This window comes from Sesamum indicum, linkage group LG4 (assembly GCF_026168435.1).
Source record: "Sesamum indicum cultivar Baizhima isolate 11 linkage group LG4, ASM2616843v1, whole genome shotgun sequence".
In the NCBI taxonomy this organism is placed as follows: Eukaryota; Viridiplantae; Streptophyta; class Magnoliopsida; order Lamiales; family Pedaliaceae; genus Sesamum; species Sesamum indicum.
The window spans coordinates 11,576,197-11,596,821 of NC_142660.1; the positions used below are offsets into that span (position 1 = coordinate 11,576,197).

Consider the following 20,625-nt stretch of genomic DNA (forward strand, 5'->3'; position numbering starts at 1 on the left):
CCTCATCCAAACACAACCCAACTTTTTAGCCATCTTTCCCCCAAACGACAAACCCCACTTCACAGTTCAAGTAGAAATGTTTGAATTTCTTTAAGTCTTGAAAATTCATGCACCAAAAAAACATACTGTACAGGTACTTGACTGGAATCATTCAATTAATCACTTGTGTTTTTCAAGCCTGAAACCAACTCACTCATCCTTTGCAGAAACAGTTGAAATTCTACATTGAATGCTTAATAATAACAAACTGCCAAGTGCAGTAACGCAAAACATCCATCCGGCATCAATGGAATCAATTTCAACAACTGAGATCAACAAAAGGGAAATCGTCCAACGAACTTCCTTAGCTTCATCACTCTAATTGAGCCGCTGGAATGCAACTTCTGATGGGGGAGCTGCGAACGTTGGGCTATTGCAAACACTGCTATCAGAGTGTGAGAACAATGTTCTCTGTAGAACTCCAGAAGGTGATGAAACAGTAGTAGCCGGGGTGCTGATGGAATCATGGGGCGACGCCGGATTTATGCACCCGATGGTAACTGATCCCGGATGCAAAGCTTCGGCAAGCGGCCCACCTCGTGCAAACGGCTCCCAAGATACAGGGCTTAACCAGCTAGAATCTTTTGTACTCTGTTCATCATAGAATTTCACACTACCCCCCATTTGAACCTTTCCCATTTCTTCATCTAGGAGACTTCCGGCAGCCATAGCTATGGACAAATTGAGTGAAGGGGAGAGGTTCCCGAGATTGGTTGATATGGAGGGTTCGGAGCTGCCATTGTTGTTGCTGTTGAGGTTATCGATTGACCAAGCATCAATAAAGCCAGCTGGGACCTCAGTTTCCGGAGCAGGAAAATTTGGATAGGATAACACATTCAGTGGCTGTTCCTCAACATAATCTTGATGAAAAAGAGCACTAGAGCTGTAAATGAAAGAGCCCTCGTTTGCAATTCCCATATTTGCTTCGATTAAGTGCTGCCATTTCTGGTCAGCCCCATTCATTGCAACCATCTCACCTTCCATCATCAACCCCAAATCCCTTCAAATCACAAGCGAAGTGAAAAATGAAGAGGGCAAAAATAAAACAGAGACTGATTAGAAACAAAACCGGAAAGAAGAACCAACCTATTTGTTCCCTTATTATAAGAAGGTGCAGTAGAAATACTCAGGTCAGTATTGGCGTTGAAAAGCATAAGAGGCTGATCATTTGCTGCAACAAATTGTTGGGAAGGCGTTGAGTTGGGAAGAGAGCTTTGTTCAAGGCGTGTCTTCTTGTGGCTTTCACCATTGTTTTTAACTTCCACAGGCTTTCTTGAACGGGGACGGCCTCTGTGCAGGTGGCGCTCGCAGTACTTCTGGTGTGGCGCCACGTCTCTTGAACACCTCCATTTCTTGCCATCTGTTCTCTTACATCTCCCAGGCTCCGGATCTCCGTTCTTTGAATATCTACCGTGGTAGAGTGCTTCAAGAATCAAGAAGAAGATTTAAGTGAGCATGGCCCAAATATAAAAACAGAGATAAACACAAGGGAAAGGAACATTGACAAAGAGATAGAAAAGAAAGGTAAAAGTTTACAGGAAGCAGAAGAGTCTACAGCAGCAGCAGCAGTAGGAAAACTTCTTGAAAGTGGGAAGAGAAGATCGGGAGGCACTGGCACAGAGGACATCATGTATTTATAGATCATAGCTTGTCTTTCCAGCTCTTTCCATTGAGCAGATGTAAAAGGAAACCCCACATTGGCAGCCATCCCTCCTCTATAAGTTTCACAAAACACAAAAGAAAAACAAAGAGAAGATAAGAAAAGAATCAGTCAAAACCGCAGTCGCACTGACCTTTCTCTTCTCAACATTTAATCCCACCTTATCATCTTCTCCCACTACAACAGTAGCACGAAGATAGAGAGAGAGAGAGAGAGAGAGAGAGAGAGAGAGGAAAAGGAAATATATAAATTTTACCTGGGGATTTGTAGGGGGTGGTGGAATGGGAATGAGCAGCACCAAAAATGTCAAAAGGCTGCGAATTAGTACTACTACTCCTTGCAAAATTTTCACCAACACCACAAGAAGATGAGACATCGTCACGGTTTATATTGCCCACCACCTCGTTAGCTCCGCCGCTATTACTGCTAGTGGGCCCCACGCCTCCACCTGCAGGGCTGGCGACACTACGACGACCACCACCACAACCACCATCAAATGGACGGCCCAGATGCAGATTGTTTTCTTGATGAACACTCGTCATGCAAATCTTGGAAGGGAATGCTTCGGTACTATGCAGCTTCATCAGACTAACACCATCTATTGTATTCGATGATGATGATGATTTCTTGTCTGAAATGCTAAACCCATTAGCTCCTTTTTCCATAGCACTCTTTCCTAAAATAGAAAAACCGCCTTTTTCTTCGAAACAAGCACTAAAATCCCAAAACAGCAGAGGGAACGAAAAAACAGAGGAAAACACCCCAAAAAAGTTACAGAGATTCCAAGAAACCAGCACTCGGAACCAAGTGAAGCAATACGAATCAAATTCTCTACAAGTAAAATTTCTGTAAATAAAATCCTCCAAAAGAAGTTCTAGTTACTGGGATTTCAAGAAAACCAGTTCGACAACGTACTCAGAGAGAGAGAGAGAGAATTTGTTGTTCACATTTGCTGCTGGTTTATGCATGTTTATCTACTGTGGGTGTTGGTGTGGCGGAAAATCAAGAAAGAAGGAGAAATGTTGAGGAGTGTTTAATTAGGAATGGAATAGGTGTGGGGCTAAGGTTGAGGTTGGAATTTAGTAATTGTTTTGCCGCCATTCTCGGCCTTTGCTTTGCCTCCATGCTTCCAACATTCGCACCGTTGGGGAGTAGACACGACACTGCAAGGAAAAGGAGAACTTTTCTTTATCTCTCTCTCTCTTTCTCTCTCATAATTATTGTGATATCTATCGTTTTCTGCACTGATAAAGCTTGACCACCGTACTGTTTTTTCCATTATTTCAATTTAATAATGCCTATACAATAATCTACTAATTCAAGATACAAGAAATAGTTAACAAATCAGAAAAAAAAAAAAAAAACAAGAAATAGTCGTTCAAGTTTATTTTTTAATTTTAATTTTATCTCAATTTAATTCTTTTGATATTTTTTGATAAAAATATCATCAGATTTTAATTTTTTTTTAAGGGTAGAAAGATCAATAAATTTTATTTTTTACTTTAATCTCTTAAATTTATAAAATAATCTAATTAATTTTTTTTACATAAAAAATAATCTTTTTATATTTTCATATGCTGATATGTTGTAATTATTTTATGTAAATAATAAAACTTTTGAAAAGTCTTATAAATATAATAATAATATATTGATTAACTTAAAATAAATGAACTCTTTCTTTTATTTAGTAGTTAAAAAAAATCAAAATTACGAGTAAAATCTATAAAACTGATCTAATATGAAAATATAATAAAAAAAGTCTAAGTCAGTAATTTTTTATTTCAAGAGTTAAATATAATTCAAAAAGGTTAAACCTTAAAAATATTTATTAAATATTTGGATTTTTGGTTAAAAAATTGGTGGATTATGCTTTTTAACTCTTTAATGAATTTCATATATATATAATTCATTTTAAAAAGGTTTTTATAGATCTTTTTCTATAAGATGGGACTATATATATAGAAAAAAGATGTATAAAATATCTTAAAATGAGTTATATATATATATTTCAAAAACACCAAATAATCTAATTAAAAGTACATTCATAGTTTTATATCTTTATAATATTTTAAAATTTTATTATTACAATTATATTTTATATGTATGGTGCGAGTAAGAATCGCTCGTTAAGAAAATTTCGGACTTAAGAATTTTGGAACAAGTTGATTGCAAGTTTCGAAAAACAGATATGCAAAAAAGCACTAACACTCATATTTATAATTTTTCAAGTAATTGGGCCTTCATCTAAATTGGGCCTTTGGCTAGGCCCAATGCATTTTTTGGGCATCAATCTGCACAAAATATTAGTATTTATATTGTTTATTAAATTTTAATATGTAAGAACTTACGTTGTATTTAGATTGATAGATTTTAAATTTATAATAACAAATTCATCAGATTTATTGAGATAATTTAATACTGTTCAAAATTTAGAATTCTTAAATTCTCATTTTAAACTATATTTTATCATATATTGATTCATTTTAGACCATTTTATATTAAGCCTCTTGAAATTCTTCCTCCAAATCTAATCTGAAAATCCAAATCCTTTTATCCAAACATAGTTTAGAATACCACTTTGGTAGACAAAACATGATTTTCTGAAATATCCTTTCTTTACTTATTTACCCAATAAGAACTGTTCATACATTTAAAATTAATCTAATTATTCAATATTGATAAATTATTTAATATTTTATTTAATTAGATAAACATAATAAAAGTTTTGAATTATACATATGCATCAAGTGTCTCATAATTTCAATCTTAAAAGAAGTGGGCATAATTAGTTGATAAATTAAATAAGAGTAAATTACAATAGTTTTTTTTAAAATTTATTATAAACATAAATACTTTATTGCTGCTTGAAAAATTATGAATACCTTTTAAATGAGTTGTTATGATTTATGAGAGGATATTTGATGAACCGCTATTAATTTTAAAATAATATTTATAATTTTTTAAATAATAAATAATATTTATAATTATGATAAACTTGAAAAATTCGGATTACAATTTAGCCTTTCAATCACCCATTAATACCAAGGAAGAGAACAAAAAGGCATTAATGAGAGTGATAAATTTTGGGTGTGACCAAAGTCCCACATACTAAATATATTGCAAGAAATTGAAAGTTTGGATTGTGGGTATGAACGGCATGAGATTGTCTCATAGCTCAAATATAAAAGTTTGCAAATAAAATTAATTTAATGTGATGTTGACAACACATGGAAATTAGGCCTCAAATGACAAAAAGAAATAAAGAAAAAGTATTGTTATACCACTCATTTTTAAATAATAGTTTCTGCATTGAAACTCTCATCTCATGCGCATTCAAGATAAGGGTGATACAAACGCACCTACTTCCTCATTCTTTACTAAATTTAATGACAAAATTATAACATCCTCTCTCGAGATTTAGTATAATTATACATAAATTTTTTGTAATTTAAAAAATTAAATCCCTAATATTTGGGAAATTATATTTGTTGTTTCCATATTAGTGTTTTTTTTTTAATTTAGTCTCGTTTCATTACAATCTTTTTATATTGGATTTCATAAATTGAAAATGTTCTTGATATTAATTCTCATGTGTACTTTTTATCAAATAACTAATAAAAATTAAAAGAAAATCAAATTATACAAAATTTGAAAGAGTACAGAGAGTGCAATTATAGTAAACATAAAATGAAGGGTTAGAGAGAAGAAAATGGGAGGAGAGGATTGGGATTGGGATTGGGATTGAAAGGAAAGGAGGAGTGGGAGTGGGACCCAGTGGGAGGCATTCATTAAGTAATTGCATATGGCATTGGGTAATATATTAAAGAGGGAAGGAGGGAAAGGCAGACAGGTGTGGGACAAAATAGAATACATGCCAAGTCCCCATCACATGCCAAAACAATCCCAATTCTATTTCTACCCCACCCCCACCCATCTCTATATTTTGGTAATACTTTTGGATCTTTTTTTTATTGATATTTCTTTGTCATTAGTGTATATTTGAATTTACAGGAGGTTAATGTAATCTGAATGTCTTTTTGGTGGTGTTGTATTGATGGCATCACCAAATATTATTGTTCAAATTTCTAATATGTACATAAAATCTGAATGTAACGTGATAAAAATATAGTTTGGATATTTTATTATAAAATAATACTATATTTCATAAACTATTTAGTTTATACATCAACTCTACATTCTTTAAAAGCACATAACATGTGTGTGTGTGTGTGTGTATGCATCTGAAATAAAATGTGGTGAATTAAGGGGGTGTGGGTACAAAGACATAGAGATAGAAAAGAGTGTGTGGTTGGGGTTGGGTTTGAGATGGAACAAGAGAATAATTGCAAAATGGACCACCTCCTCCTCCTACTACTGTAGATTCGTTATGTGATTCGAAAGCGACCATGCACCCAATCATATCACTATTATGTATATATACTCCCACACACCTTTCATTTCACTAATTTTATTGCATTACAACATACATACAAACTTCTCCACTCTTTTCTCTTGTTTTTCTCTATTCAATTAGTGTTTGTAATTGTACCACCACCTTCTTCCAATCCATTCAATCATTTCTCAATTCATATTTAGTATTTGAATTAGTGGTTGAACTCAACTCAACATTTATTTATCAAAAACAGCTTTCCAGGAGAAGAAACTCACTGCACTCTTAAAACATTCCATTCTCAACTTATCAACTCCACAATACAATATCCTAACTCAGTTTTGTGATTGTTTCCTGGAGCCTGGTCCATCACTACTCCTGTTGGGCTCCTGTTTTCCTTTCAATGCTTACCAAGTATTTGTGGCTTTCTGGGTCGGCCCACTATCATTACTGTGATTACAGGTTGTCACTCACTTCACTTCCTAATTCCCTTCCTACTCATCTAAAATTGGAATTAAATGGATCAATAAGCGAATTATACAACGCTTTGCATTTTTAATGTGTTTTTCTATATAGAGGCAGTAATTATATTACTATATTAATATTTTTCGAATAATTAAAAAATATATCAATTCAATTAATACATAATATAATTAAAAATTAAAAAATAATAAATTATAATAAACTCACATTAAAGTTATACAAACAAACATACATTTAATAACATTCGAATTCATGATTTTAAACTAAATCGTGAGACCTCAACTTTAACAACTAAGCTAAAACATATTTAATGTGTTAAAAATCAGTTTTTGGTTGTGTTATGTCTGTCTAGAAAATGTGTGGATGCGTATTACATCAAACATTTAATATACTATCATTATTAGGCCCGAACATGTATTTAAGCACACACAGATTATAAAACCCACCCGCTCACATTTCGTGTGCGTATATAATATTAAGATTTGTGAGCGGGCATGGATCTCATGGAATATTTGCTTTACTATTATTCAATAAAAGGAAGGTGGCCGGCCATATGCAGCTCTTCAAACATCAGAGCATAATGCTGTCCTGCCAAACCCACACTATAATACCATTCCTTTCCCTTCAAACCAAACATGCTTACTTGTTTATTCATCACTTGCACATAACAAACATACCGCACATGTCCCTATGGTGAAACTGTTTCTTTACAAACGGCCCCCACATTCCTGTCTTTTAAAGCATTCAACAGTATTCTTTATGTTGAGATCACATGGTCATAAAAGATCTTGACCATCATCGTACGGTGCACTTCACTGACGCGTAGAACGAGCGGTTGAGATCATTGGGAATTACTTACGTATTCTCCCTGAGGTCACCATGTTTGAAAACGACAGCACCATAAAAAAACAGCCTCAGTGGTTAATGGATTTGATTCTCACCAAATCAAATTGAGGAGTATAGAAAAAGAACACTTATCGAGCATCTGAAAAGAACACAATGCAAAATGTTTCTTCGGTTTCTCAAATGTGTTGTGTTATTTGTGAACCTATTGGCAATCTCTTCAGCTTCACAGCCTCAAGCAGCATCTCAGCTTCTACAATTTCGCGACAGTCTGCCGGAAGCTTCACGGCTTCTCCTGCAGTGGAACCAAACGAGTTCACATTCTGATCACTGCCACTGGCCTGGTGTTTCTTGCTACTCGCCTAAAGATTTTCGTGTCAGATCCTTGAACCTTAGCAGCTTTGGCCTCTCCGGGGTTTTAGGGAGGTCCATTTCCAATCTGTGCCGACTTCCTGATTTGGTCAGTCTTGATCTTAGTGGCAACAATTTCGCTGGAACTGTTCCTGCTCTGCTTGGGAACTGCAGCCGACTGGCAAGAATTCTTCTCAACGACAATGGCTTTTCTGGCCCCATTCCGCCTGAGCTATTCAAATCAAGGAGGCTTCAACAGCTTGACTTGGGCTATAATCTACTTTCCGGTGCTATTCCACCTGAGGTAGGCAAATGCGATAGTCTTGAGTATCTTGGATTGTACAACAATCTCCTAAGTGGGGATATTCCGAGTGAATTGTTTTCTCTGTCGAATTTGAAGTTTCTTTACTTGAGCAGAAATAATCTTACTGGAACGCTGCCTAATTTACCTTCCCCTTGCTTGCTTTCTGATCTTCAAATACATAAAAACTTGTTTCGTGGTTCTTTACCAATGTCTCTGAGCAGCTGCCATAACCTCACAATTCTGTATGCATATGGGAACAATCTTGAAGGGGAAATCCCAAATTCCTTCTGGGGTCTCAGAAATTTACAAGAGCTGGTTCTTACAGAAAACAGGTTCAATGGGAGTCTACCTGAAGACCTCAGTCGATGCACTCAGCTGACTTACCTTGACTTGTCTGGCAACAAATTGACCGGTCATATTCCAAAGTCAGTTGGTAGTCTCATAAACTTGGAATACCTGTACCTGTACAATAACATGTTTAATGGTTTCATACCTCCAGAAACTGGAAACCTTAGTTCTCTAATTGAAATCAGACTTCAGCATAACCAAATTAGTGGAATTATTCCTACTGAAATTTGTAGCCTTCAGAGTCTAAAGGTTCTTCATGCGTTCAACAATCAGATTGAGGGTCCTATACCCCACTGTATAGAGAGATTGGCATCTCTCGAGGAGCTTGCACTTTATAACAACAAACTGACAGGCAGAATACCATCTGGAGTTAGTAATCTCACAAACCTGACATTTCTTTCTTTGGCTCATAATAATCTTACTGGGGAGGTTCCATCAGATTTGGGGAAGAACGGCGTTCCTGGTATGGTTAAAGTGGATTTGACTGGAAATCATCTGACTGGACAAATTCCTACTGGCATATGTTCTGGCAACAGCCTTTCGGTTCTGACCCTTGGTAACAATCTATTCACAGGCAGTTTCCCCACAGAAATCATTAAATGTAAGTCCCTGACCAGAGTGATCCTGAAGAACAATCTTCTGCATGGAAGCATACCAGATGACATGGAAAATAGATCCAGCATTTCTTATTTTGATATACGAGGGAATGCACTTGAGGGGAAGATTCCGTCAGTGTTTGGTTTCTGGAGCAATCTCTCAATGATTGATCTTTCAGAAAATAAGTTTTCAGGGTTAATACCTCAGGAATTCGGGCAGCTTCAAAGTCTTGAAGTATTGAGGATTTCTTCAAACAGACTGACAGGAGAAATTCCTCCTGAGCTGGCTCGTTGTCCAAGAATAACCGAACTAGACCTCAGCAAGAATGAACTTTCAGGAGGTATTCCTGTGGAGGTTGTTTCTTCATTAACATTAAAAATCATCCGGCTTCAAGATAATAAAATGACTGGTGTTGTTCCCAACTCCTTCTCGAACAGCCAAAGTCTGCATGAGCTGCAGCTTGGAAACAACATGCTTGAAGGAACTATTCCTTGCAGTCTGAGTAAAGTTGAGCATTTCAGTTCTCTATTGAACCTGAGCATGAACCAGCTCTCTGGAGAAATCCCCAAATGCCTTGGCATTCTAGACAAGTTGGAGATTCTTGATATCTCAAGCAACAATTTCTCTGGTGAAATACCATCAGAAACAAACAATATGGCATCACTTTCATTTGTCAACATATCATTCAATCACCTCAGGGGCCAGATCCCAGCTGTCTGGGCAAAAATATTGGACTTACATCCTGGATCCACTCTAGGAAATCCAAGACTATGCTTAATAACCACGAAATCCAGTAGCTGTGAAAGTCACAAAAAATCACGCACAAGAGGTTTAATCCTTGCTGGTATAATAACCATTTCAACTTTGTTGATGGCATGCCTTCTTGCCTTGGTATACTCATTAGTAGCCCGCATCTGGCACCCTCAACCCTCATCACCTCATCAATCCTTGCTGTACCACCGATCAGTCGCTGAAGATTTACCAGAAGATCTAAGTTTTCAGGATATTCTGCGTGCAACAGAAGGTTGGAGTGATAAGTATGTGATTGGAAGAGGCAAGCATGGAACTGTTTACAGAACAGAATCAGTGAAATCCAGAAAGCATTGGGCAGTGAAGAAGGTGGGTATATCCGAGACAAAATTCAGCTCGGAGATGAGAACTCTAAGTCTGGTCAGACACCGGAATGTGCTAAGGATGGGAGGATACAGTATCAGAAATGGATATGGCTTCATAGTTACCGAGTACATGCCTGAGGGTACTCTTTATTATCTACTGCACCAGCGAAGACCTCAGGTAGCTTTGAACTGGGAGACACGCTATCGTATCGCTCTCGGTATTGCTCAAGGTCTGTCATATCTTCACCATGACTGTGTGCCTCAGATCATTCACAGAGACATTAAGTCAGATAACATACTGTTGGACTCTGATCTGGAACCAAAGATCGCAGATTTTGGGGCAGCAAAGATGGAACCTGATAGTGATGAAAGCCCAACAGTTTCTGCAATTGTTGGGACACTAGGCTACATAGCTCCAGGTAGGCTGCATCTGCTATGCTTACTTTCAATATGATTGAAGTTAAGAATCTAACCCTTAAAAATCTTTCTATTATTCCAAAACAGAGAATGCATACTCAACAAGGTTGACGGATAAAAGCGATGTATACAGTTATGGGGTTATTTTACTGGAGCTTCTTTGCAGAAAATTACCAGTGGATCCAAGCTTTGGTGAAGGTCTAGATATTATATCCTGGGTAAGGAAGGTTGTACATGGTTACAATGATTACTTCTGTTGTTTGGATGAAGAAATCCAGTATTGGGAAAAAGAGGATCTACATGAAGCACTGCAGATGATGGATCTTGCTTTACAATGCACCGAAATGTATCCAGATAACAGGCCCTCAATGAGAGAAGTAGTGGGATCTCTTCTTAAGTTCAATTTACAACGAAAATTTAGTGTAAGAAGAGAGACCATTCAAGTTTGTAACACCTAATGATCTAGCTATTTCTCCAATCATATATTTTCCAAGAGATACAGCTGCAACGACAACTGCTATAAGATAATGCCTGTATATTTTTCCTGCTGAGAAAAGAATACTAACAAAATCAGATAGGTTGTAAAGTATATTGTAAATAAATCAAGTTGAGCCAAACAATTTACTCCACAGATTATCTTGTATTGAGATTGAACTGTATCTGAACTTAATTCAGTGTTTGATAGTCTAGGGGCCGAGGTCTGAATGATGCAGATTAGTCAAAGGTCTTCCTAGAGACTAGATTTAACTAAATAAGTCTTAAGCAAAGATGAATATGTTTTGCCAGTGAATGCATGAGACAGTGCATATGTGAGTGTATCTCCCTGTCTCTAAGATAGAGATTAAACAGGTATAAATAACAATTAATCAAGAGAAAGACAGATATTAAGGATTATGATAAGACCCAAAACTACACAAGAATATCTCATGTTCCTAACATAACTAAATATCCTAACCAGCAAGAGGGATTAAAAAGAAGGAAAAACAAAATGAAAAAAGAAATCTACCCGTAATTCTTTGAGATCATGAAATCTTCTGCAAACTTTATCAGGTCACAATATCAGCCAGTTTTAACTTCAACTTCAAGTTACCAGCTTGAACTACTAGTTCTTCTTTGGATAGATCCAACTTCAAAACTGTTGCTTTCTTATTCAGAGAAGGCACATTCACCAGGTCCCCAACCTTTGGAAGTTCAAGCTTCTTATCTGCAATTTGCAAAAATGACAACACCGAAATGAAAAAGTATGAGATATATTAGATGCCGCTAGTGCATCTTAGGGATGCCTTGGCCCCTCTTTTATGTAGCTAGTGGGTTTGCTCCCTTCATTAATAAATCTTAACGCCTAATCAGAAAATTTAAGAGCATGAAGGTAAATAGGAATAACAGGACTCTCAAAAAGAGTGGTAGGTTAATAAAGAATATCAGGCTTCTGTTAAGAAGTCAACTACCTGTAATTGATGGCTTGGCATTATCCATGGAGCATGCAGTGTCAGTCACTGGAGAAATTCCATTTTTTTCTGCAGGAGCATGTAGATGAATGGATGTCGAATTCGGCCTATCCTTATCTGCTTTTATTTGCTTGGATGGTTGAATACGAACTGATCGAGATTCCCGCACTTTCTTATGAGTGATGGAACGTGCTGAGGCTGCTGCTCCGGATATTTCTTGCATCATCCTGTATCTTTCCTCCATGCCATGTTCCATCAATCTCTTTCTGGTCAAGAGTAGACTCTGGTGAAGTTTCCTGGAGAGCCTGAACCAAAAAGAATTTATTACTGCACTCACACTAATCAAGTTTGGGCAAAGTGTATTTCCAATGACTACCAGTCACCTAAACCTCTTAATGGAGGTTCAGTTACCATACAGATTAATGAAAGCAAATCAGAATCACATTGCTTCTGATACTATATTGAGTGATACCTCTGCAACACAACAAATGGTGACTTACCATATGACTGCATATGGTATCTAGAGTACTGTCCATCAAAAACCTTGAGTATATTTTGTGAAAGCAAAAAGAAACTCACCTCATGTAGTGCTGAGCCTCATGGATCTTATTATGATAATCCTGCTTAAATCTCTCCATATCAACTATCACCTGCACTAATTGCAAAAGAATTTGTCAGACTAAAGTTGAATGTGATTGACAAACTGAAGTATTAAAATCAGGGATAATTGTGAATAATTTACTCAAAGCTAAACATACTGACTCACAATTATGGACATTCAACTACAAAACTATTTGATTGTAAGAGTTTTACTCAATTCTTTCTTGTAAGAGCTAGAGTTTTGCCAAGTGTCAACTGTCAAGTGAGGGTAATCAGTAGTGGAGAAATGAAAGTTCACTTGCATACGCATACAAAGAATTCCCAAATCACAACCTTTAATCAAGGCTTCTTTGAATTCTTCAGCATTGTGAATGGAAAATATCTTACCTCTTAAAGAAAGAAGTTAAATATATTTAGTGATCCAGAGGCATCTTTACAGGCGACCAATCTTGATATGCACATATCAAAGACATTACCTCGTTGATTTCCGCGCTAGCTGCTCCATATAGTTCACGCGCATTATCCAAAATTTCAACAGGCAGTCCAAGCCTCTCAGCGATATTGATTGCATTTGAACGTCCTAAAGTTAGAAAACAAGTACCGCTAGCAAGAGATTCTTTAAAATATAAATGTAGAAAGCAAGAACACAGATCATGGCCCAACACCAGAAGCCAACAAAACCAAAACAAGATGTGCACAAGTAGAAAAATAAGTGCCTGCAAGATGCTCAGAAATGCTTCTCAAAGAGGAATTTACATGAAAAAAATTTCATTCTACTAACAGGAACCAGCTTCAGCAAGATAACAAAGGAAATAACATACCACAAGAACTATTCAATAGTTGTATATTTTCAGAATCAAAACTCAGCATAACATCTAATCTACCCAACAACCAATAAGTTGCCAAAAACAAGCAAAAACCTGGTACTCCCCAAAGGATCCTGTAGGTAGGCTTCAAGTTCACTTCATCAAACTCCATACAAGCATTTTCAAAGGCATTGTTGCTGTCATAGTTAAAGTAAACCCTTCACTTAATTATGCAATTCATGATATATCATCTAAAAATTTTCATCTTTACATTATATACCTGTATTTGAGAGTTTTGAGTTCTCCATGATGTGTAGTTGCTATTGTCAACCAGGCACCACCATCAGCAAAAGACTCCAGCAATGACATTCCCAGGGCAGCTCCTTCTAATGGATTTGTTCCAGCACCTACCTAAAATATGTTGATCAGGATTACTAATTTGGTGGTATCATATCACCAGATTCCCTTTCCGATGTACCAATTCTTTTGTTAAAATAACTTAAATCCACTTTTTATATCCAAGACTGCAATATGATAATATTTGTGATATATATATATATATATATATATGTACATGAAGAATGCTTTTAACTGAAGTACTAGTCAACACATTAAACTGCAGAACATAAATCTAAAATTCCATACCTCATCCAAGAGTACCAATGACAGACTAGTTGACAGGGACCTGATTTCCTGCAAGGTTTAGAGAAGGAACACAAAGATATGACTCCGATCAAAATCAGCAAAACAGTCAAGGGACATGATACAAACAAATTGGCTAAGAGGAAGCAGTATATATTTGTATTCATCAAACTACTTCACTATCAAAACATTTCTGATCTTTAAATAGTTATAGACAACTCTGCTACATGAATACCCAGAAATAATTCAATAAAAACCCTAGTAACTTCTAGGCTCCAGCTTCAGATAAAACATTAAAAACCATGGAGTCCGGATTATCACTTGCTCATCCAGTTATAGGTGAAGATAAAAGACTCTTTTGCGGCTGCAGTTATATGACACATTAAAGCAGGAAGTTGTCAACTTACACTAATTTGTTTCAGATGGCCAGAAAAGGTGGACAGCGATTGAGATAGAGATTGCTCATCGCCAATATCAGCAAGTACAAAATCAAACCAGGGAATCCTTGCTGGTTCTGAAGCCAAGACATATAGACCTGTAATATTTCTTATTAAAATTGTGGGAAAATGTACTTGATGCAAAACCAGGTTCCATAGGAGAAACATTTATTCAGGGCTATCTCGAATTTTTTATTTTGCGTTGGGCCCTTTTTCTCTACATCAAATTTTTCAACCAGTGATCTGTGTCCTCTCACTAAATAGATAAAGACCCTCAGAAGCAATTCTCCTACTATTTATCTACCACTCTACCTTGACCAGCTCAGGACCCACAAAACAATAAGAACGCTGTTTGTTCAGTAATGTGACAGACTTTGGAACCCATTCCCATCAAATTATTATGGAATATGGCTTATCAAATTATGAAGTCATGTATGCTGCTTATTCTTTTTTTTTTTTTTTTATTCTTCTTTAAGTATGCATTCACTGACCCACTGCAGCTACAGCATGAATGCATGACCAGGAAATCCACAGCTTAACGTTGAATTCTCTACAGTAGCAAAAAGTGCATGAGAGGATAACATTGTTCGATGAATCTAAATAAACAAATCATCATTGCAGTTTCTGGATATAATAATTTCTGGTGAAGACCTGATACAGAAGCAAATTTCAATAAGTTGAGGAAAATAAAACATATATGTGAAACCTGATTTTGCCATCATAGCAGCCAACCCAACTGTCTTCAGGCAAATGGTTTTGCCTCCAGTATTAGGGCCAGTTATAACAAGAACTCTATTATTCTGTGCAATAAATATGTCAAAAGGGACTGGAAGAGCTTGTTTCAGCGTAGCAACCTGAAAACAACATAGATCTCATTCTCCAATATTGTATATATATACAAAATTCTGCATTGACTCACGCTAATAAAATTTTACCTGCATTTGCAATGAGTTCAAATTTTTTTCTTCTTCCCCCTTTGCAAGTCCTCGTAGCTGTTTTCTCCTCCTCATTTCCTGGCAAAATTTATAATCTTCAGAAAAATTAACAAAATTTCAAAAGATTGAGTTTGAATATGAAAATATGTGTGACGATAGCTTAATGAAGTAATAACTATACCTAACAATACCTTTACGTCCTAAATAGTTAATACGAACTGAAGACCTACATGCTAACATTCATAAAATGGACTCGGCAGCAAGCTCAACAGATACATACCAACTGAACCTTTGATGCACTTAGTCATATAAACAAAGCAGAAACTAAATGAAAACGAAAAGGAAAAAGAGTCAACAAGTGGGAATTTCAGCCTTCAGCTCCAAGTTTTCCTTCTCTGCTAAAGAACCATGTGAAAATTCGAAGTTCCATGTAGCACGCAAAGATCAACAGAGGGAATGTTTTCAGGTCTACTCTCTTTAAGTATGTATCAGCAGTATCACCAAATGTGGATATAAAAATGAAGTGTGACTCACAGCATTCGCATTACTGAGATCCTTCATGGCCATTTGCAGATTTATACGATGCCGTTGAAGCAATAATGGATGATAAGCTTTAGGCAAATATAAAGTCCACTTATTCCCAGTCAGTTGTGGTACTGTTGAGATTTTGTCCTCTCCAGAAGCTTCATCGTTAATAATGCCATCTTCATCTTGTTGTAAATACAGATCCGGACATGAACCCTCAAAGGAAAGACTATATCGTGCTCTAGCATTGATCTGTATCACACCATGTAAAATATGAATCTCAAGCTTCATGTATGTACAACAATAATGTGCTGATAAATAACTCCAGCCCCATTACATGTGCTGATCTCCAATCATCAATTCAAAGAGAGCAGTTGACTTGGCATTTGAAGAAAACCTTGAAAAATCAGGTCACATAATCTTAGGTGCTATCTTGAAACAAATATACATCTAGAATAAGATTTTAACATTCTGAGATATTCTTTTTCCGGACACAAAAAACACATGGCAACTTTGCCAGTGTCATCAATTTTTATGTTGGAGAGTTATTTAAGCATATCATTCTCATTGCAAAAGAACCAGCATTAGGATCAGACCCGGTGATGGGACAAAAACTAATTTCCACCACAAAATAGTTGGTGGGTAGCATTCAGAAAAATATAAGCTAGAACTTAGAAGTGGGTTCCTTAAAGTGTACCATGTCTATCTGAATCATGATGCTGAACACATTTTCAATTTCATCAAGATCCACTTGCATCTGTACAAGAAATAGAAAATAAAATTAGATGGTCTATTTTTAAGTTCAGATAGAGGAAAAGTGCAATATGTCAACAAAATTGTCAAAACCTTCTTGGTAATCTTTAAGAGCACCTCAGCTTCAGCCTTTGCTGCAGATGCTCTTGCTTGTTGCAGCTCATCATTTAGTGGAACAGCAGAGACTGGTTCAACAACGCTTCCTACACCTGAATCACTACAGTGAAGTATTATTACTCTCAGGAAAATTTTCATTAGAAGGATTGGAGTTCAAATAACTCATATTGAATCTTTGAGAGTAACAAGAATATCAAGATTATACATCACAGTACACCAGAGTAACAGATAAAAACATGTGAATAAAAATGCTGCACAATATACGATGCAATGCCTTATCCAGGACGCCTCATCCAAAAATAATGATACAACAGAAGTTGAAAAAGATTAAACCTATGTCTTTCCACATATGGCACTTCAGATAAACGTGAAGATATGTAATAAAGTTTTACTGAAGCATCATAATTAGTTTGAGATTGATAGATGGGATCATCATGGATAGCGTGGCTCTGGAGCAACTTAAGAGTCCTTGAATTCCTTGTAAAGTTTTAACTATCAAGGAATGCAAACTCTAACTGAATCCTCATCTTTGCAATAAATTCGCATCATAACCAACATGACCTTAGAGGCCATTGACAAGAATGAAATATAAAGCATGTACAGCAAACAGTCCCCTAGTCCCATCTTCTGCGCTATGAAGTCAAAACTTCAAAGAATTCTATGCACCTTGCCAGCAACAGTCCCTCAAAAGCTGGGCGCATCCTAGCGCCCGACTTTATGCACCATCTGCCATCAAGATTACATATTTCCTGTACAGTCAAAAAGAAAATTATCAACGTATTAACATACTATGACCATAAATAAATTACGAGATTTTACTTTTATACTTGTAAATGTACAGGAAAACAAAACAAAAGATATATATATATTATATGTAAAGGGAATAACGCACCAGAGTTGATGTTTCTTTTGTTTCATTTCTGATCATGCTTTCCATCAACTGGTACAACTGAATAAGGAAGACAACAAATGGGTGGGAATCAGCATTCCAAGATAGACCCTGCCAACTTCATATGCAAATCTATAGAGCCAGTCACACACACTGAATTCATGCAGCCATGCCTGATATCCTGATTTTATCCGTCAAAATCAAATTAAAATAGTCAACCTAAAATAATATAGTTTTACCTTTCTCTCAAGAAAACGAACTTGATCACGCGCATGTCTCAAGTTTGAACTCTGAACAGGAAATATTTATAAATCAAACTGAAAATAAAATAGAACAACCAAATTGAAGTTTGTAAATTGATAATAATTGCAAGAACCAACCGCTGAATCTTTTACTGAGCCATCTTCATCTACCAATTGTTCTATAAATTTAATCAAAGGCTGACTTATAACTAATTCCATAATCTGCAATTCAATTAATAGATGATAAGAAATAAGACAATCAACAGAAAGTTCTATTAATCATTCCAATAACTATCATACCATTTCTGATAGAGGCATAAACCTCCTAAACCAATCTGAATCGTCCTTTATCGCAGCTTTGACATTTAACTGCAATGCATCTGCAAATTGCAGAAGGGTTACGAGTGCCATTGCTTCACTCCCACTCACAGGGAATCCCCTGCGAGCACATTTTATGCCAGATTCCACCTTCAACAAATGATAGGAACTGTTTTATTAACCATCCATTCAGATCTATATTTATGATAGAGGAAAGTAAAATGGAAAAGAAATCATCACATTTTCCTTCTGAACAAAAAAAGTATCTAGGTTAAAAGTCTTCTAGTTGTGATTGACAATCGTGAACAAAGAGATGAAGTTGACTTGTCGACTAATAAACATCCAGTGCAGTTGTATTTCTACAAGGTCCGAAGAAAGTATATTTCATGCACCAAGAGCTATTTACACTGAGGGTGAGGGATCACAGCAAAAACCAGGATAAACTTCTTCATACCAAAGAAACATCGATGCCAGAAAACTCCATCATGGCACCATATTTCTGCATCTCCACAGCCGCACTAGTCTCCTCCAGTAGCCTTACGCTATCTTCATATGCTTTATCCAGATTCCATAGTTGCTCCTGCACATACGAAATAGCAATATAGAACAGGATGCTCTAGTTAAAATTTTAATGTTCTAGTTGCTAAAATACAATGACAAGTTGTACAATCTTCTAACAAACTCATAATATTGATATTTTGACATGATAAAACTTCAATTTATATAACATTTTGGATGATGTTTAATCTAAATATTTGTATATAAAACTAACTAAACCACTCGCTAATGCATTCAGAAAACAGCAAACAATTATGTTATTGAGCAAGATATCAAAACCAACGCATTACCTACAAAATTAGGGAGTATATATAAATATATACATATATATTGCGGTATGTTTGTGTACTAAGCATCCATCCATAATATTGGACTCTCATGACAGTATTGTTGCAAGTTAAGTTATTGGTATTAGACAGGCAACAAAACTATCAGGATTTTTCAGTCTTTCATGGAGAGAAGGTGTTCAACGGTAAAGTAATGGAATACAAACAATCATATATGTACATATAATGATGGAAATTATAGAGACCTTGACGGCTTGTTTGCCGAGTGAAGTACCGGCGAAGGAAGCGACGCAGTCACAGAGCTGATCCCACTGCAAAACTCTAAGACTGTCTAGAACTACCGACGGCTGGTGTTCATTCATGCTATAGCCGCCGGAAGCTGCTGCTACTGCCACTATACTTTTGCTGAGGAATCGAGAAGTACCGAACTGAAATTGAACAAATTGAGCGGTGGTGCAAGTGGCTGTGCTGGTGGCGGTGGTAGAACTGCCGAGAGTTGTGATCGAGAGAGAAAATTTCTGGAGATGTGGGAATGAAGGCATCGTGCATGTCCAAATGGTGAGGCTGAAGAGGAATAGAGATAAAAGGAGGGAAATGAATTTGGATTAGGCTGCCTCGCCGGAAACTCGCATTCCACCTTTTTTATTTTTATAATCAATGATTTCCTTTGCTTTTTGGTCGTTTAATTTTGTTAATATTTTCTAACGATCCACAAGATATGGGGAATTTCACTTACCTCCCCTAGACTTTGCGTGTTAGGCTGTTAGCATACATACATCTACTACAAAATGTTCAGCCATATAGGCCATGTTTACAGGCTCGTATTGAATTGATTTGTATTAGAACAATGTTATATAAAGTATCATATTTACTTGGATGGTATAAATAGCCTATTTGTTTACTTTAATGGTTTATACGAAATAATATAATTGGATAATTTGATATTTTGTTTATCTGTAAAAATAATTAAATCATAATTTTATCGAATTCCTATTGACTTGTTTGCGAGGTTGGTAAAGATTTCGAGTGGCAGACATTTTCCCCCTCTTCCAAACAAAGGATGCCGCTACAAGCACCTAAATCTATTTGAGTTAACACGTTGTTGGGCCATCATCAACGTTGCTTCTTCGGTATATGTTTTCTTGTTTCTTTTCTCGACGATATGGGGGACCGCAATTTTATGATTAAATGTGGAAAAAAGAGCACTCCAAACTTACTAACAAAAAAGAGGGAGAAGAGTTCTTACGGTTGAGTTTCAAGAAAGAGGAGGCTAATACATATTAGTGGGCGGGGCAAGAGACCTAATAGTGGGCTGCCCAAGTGCACTGTAAATGCCCCATTGGGCCTTATTAGCCACTATATTCAGAGGATCTTGTAAACATGGCGTTTAATATGTTCATTTTCATATTGCGTATTTGAAAAAATATAATTTTAGTCAGGCCTGAAAAGCATATCTACGTTGTGTTTTTACTTCCATAACTCGAGGCAGAAAAGAAAAATCGCGTAGCTGATGTGATATTC

At 36.2% G+C, this 20,625-nt stretch overlaps 3 protein-coding genes across 6 annotated transcripts; 1 reads left to right on the forward strand and 2 right to left on the reverse strand.

Annotated features, from left to right (window-relative positions):
* Positions 1–137: 137 nt before the first annotated feature.
* GRF7 (growth-regulating factor 7) lies at positions 138–2,888 on the reverse strand. Its single transcript, XM_011077604.2, has 4 exons — positions 1,956–2,888; positions 1,576–1,752; positions 1,126–1,462; positions 138–1,039 (listed from the first exon to the last, which is right to left on the reverse strand). The coding sequence occupies exons 1-4, from the start codon at positions 2,362–2,364 to the stop codon at positions 358–360; spliced, it is 1,605 nt and encodes a 534-aa protein (XP_011075906.2). The 5' UTR covers positions 2,365–2,888; the 3' UTR covers positions 138–357.
* Positions 2,889–7,069: 4,181 nt separating this feature from the next.
* Positions 7,070–19,730, reverse strand: LOC105160289 (DNA mismatch repair protein MutS, type 2). 4 transcript variants are annotated; one of them, XR_016065181.1, is made up of 22 exons: positions 19,350–19,730; positions 18,714–18,839; positions 18,242–18,409; positions 18,080–18,163; positions 17,939–17,989; positions 17,703–17,759; positions 17,477–17,559; positions 16,787–16,910; positions 16,638–16,697; positions 15,950–16,192; positions 15,416–15,493; positions 15,187–15,334; positions 14,451–14,578; positions 14,047–14,094; positions 13,682–13,812; positions 13,516–13,598; positions 13,072–13,175; positions 12,575–12,645; positions 11,996–12,300; positions 11,554–11,751; positions 8,806–11,091; positions 7,070–8,532 (listed from the first exon to the last, which is right to left on the reverse strand). XR_016065181.1 is itself a non-coding variant. In XM_011077606.3 (20 exons), the coding sequence occupies exons 1-20, from the start codon at positions 19,644–19,646 to the stop codon at positions 11,594–11,596; spliced, it is 2,547 nt and encodes an 848-aa protein (XP_011075908.1). In that variant the 5' UTR covers positions 19,647–19,730; the 3' UTR covers positions 11,553–11,593. The 4 variants fall into 4 exon arrangements, 1 of the variants encoding a protein (XP_011075908.1); XR_016065180.1 differs by having other exon boundaries at positions 8,806–11,094; XR_016065182.1 differs by lacking the exon at positions 19,350–19,730 and having other exon boundaries at positions 8,806–11,094; positions 18,242–18,321; positions 18,714–18,831.
* LOC105160288 (uncharacterized) lies at positions 7,579–11,136 on the forward strand. The gene is made up of 2 exons (XM_011077605.3): positions 7,579–10,549; positions 10,635–11,136. The coding sequence occupies exons 1-2, from the start codon at positions 7,579–7,581 to the stop codon at positions 11,003–11,005; spliced, it is 3,342 nt and encodes a 1,113-aa protein (XP_011075907.1). The 3' UTR covers positions 11,006–11,136.
* Positions 19,731–20,625: the final 895 nt, after the last annotated feature.

What these genes read in the sequence shown, in the direction of transcription:
- LOC105160288 (XM_011077605.3), top strand. Translation starts at nt 7,579, where the DNA reads ATGTTTCTTCGGTTTCTCAAATGTGTTGTGTTATTTGTGAACCTATTG. An exon ending in ACTAGGCTACATAGCTCCAG is followed by an intron (nt 10,550 to 10,634) that starts GTAGGCTGCATC and finishes ATTCCAAAACAG; the next exon opens with AGAATGCATACTCAACAAGG.
- LOC105160289 (XM_011077606.3), bottom strand. Translation starts at nt 19,646, where the DNA reads ATGCCTTCATTCCCACATCTCCAGAAATTTTCTCTCTCGATCACAACT. An exon ending in TCGGCAAACAAGCCGTCAAG is followed by an intron (nt 18,840 to 19,349) that starts GTCTCTATAATT and finishes TCGTATGTGCAG; the next exon opens with GAGCAACTATGGAATCTGGA. An exon ending in TGCTATGATGGCAAAATCAG is followed by an intron (nt 14,579 to 15,186) that starts GTTTCACATATA and finishes GAAATATTACAG; the next exon opens with GTCTATATGTCTTGGCTTCA.
- GRF7 (XM_011077604.2), bottom strand. Translation starts at nt 2,364, where the DNA reads ATGGAAAAAGGAGCTAATGGGTTTAGCATTTCAGACAAGAAATCATCA. An exon ending in TGTAGACTCTTCTGCTTCCT is followed by an intron (nt 1,463 to 1,575) that starts GTAAACTTTTAC and finishes TGATTCTTGAAG; the next exon opens with CACTCTACCACGGTAGATAT. An exon ending in TATAATAAGGGAACAAATAG is followed by an intron (nt 1,040 to 1,125) that starts GTTGGTTCTTCT and finishes TGTGATTTGAAG; the next exon opens with GGATTTGGGGTTGATGATGG.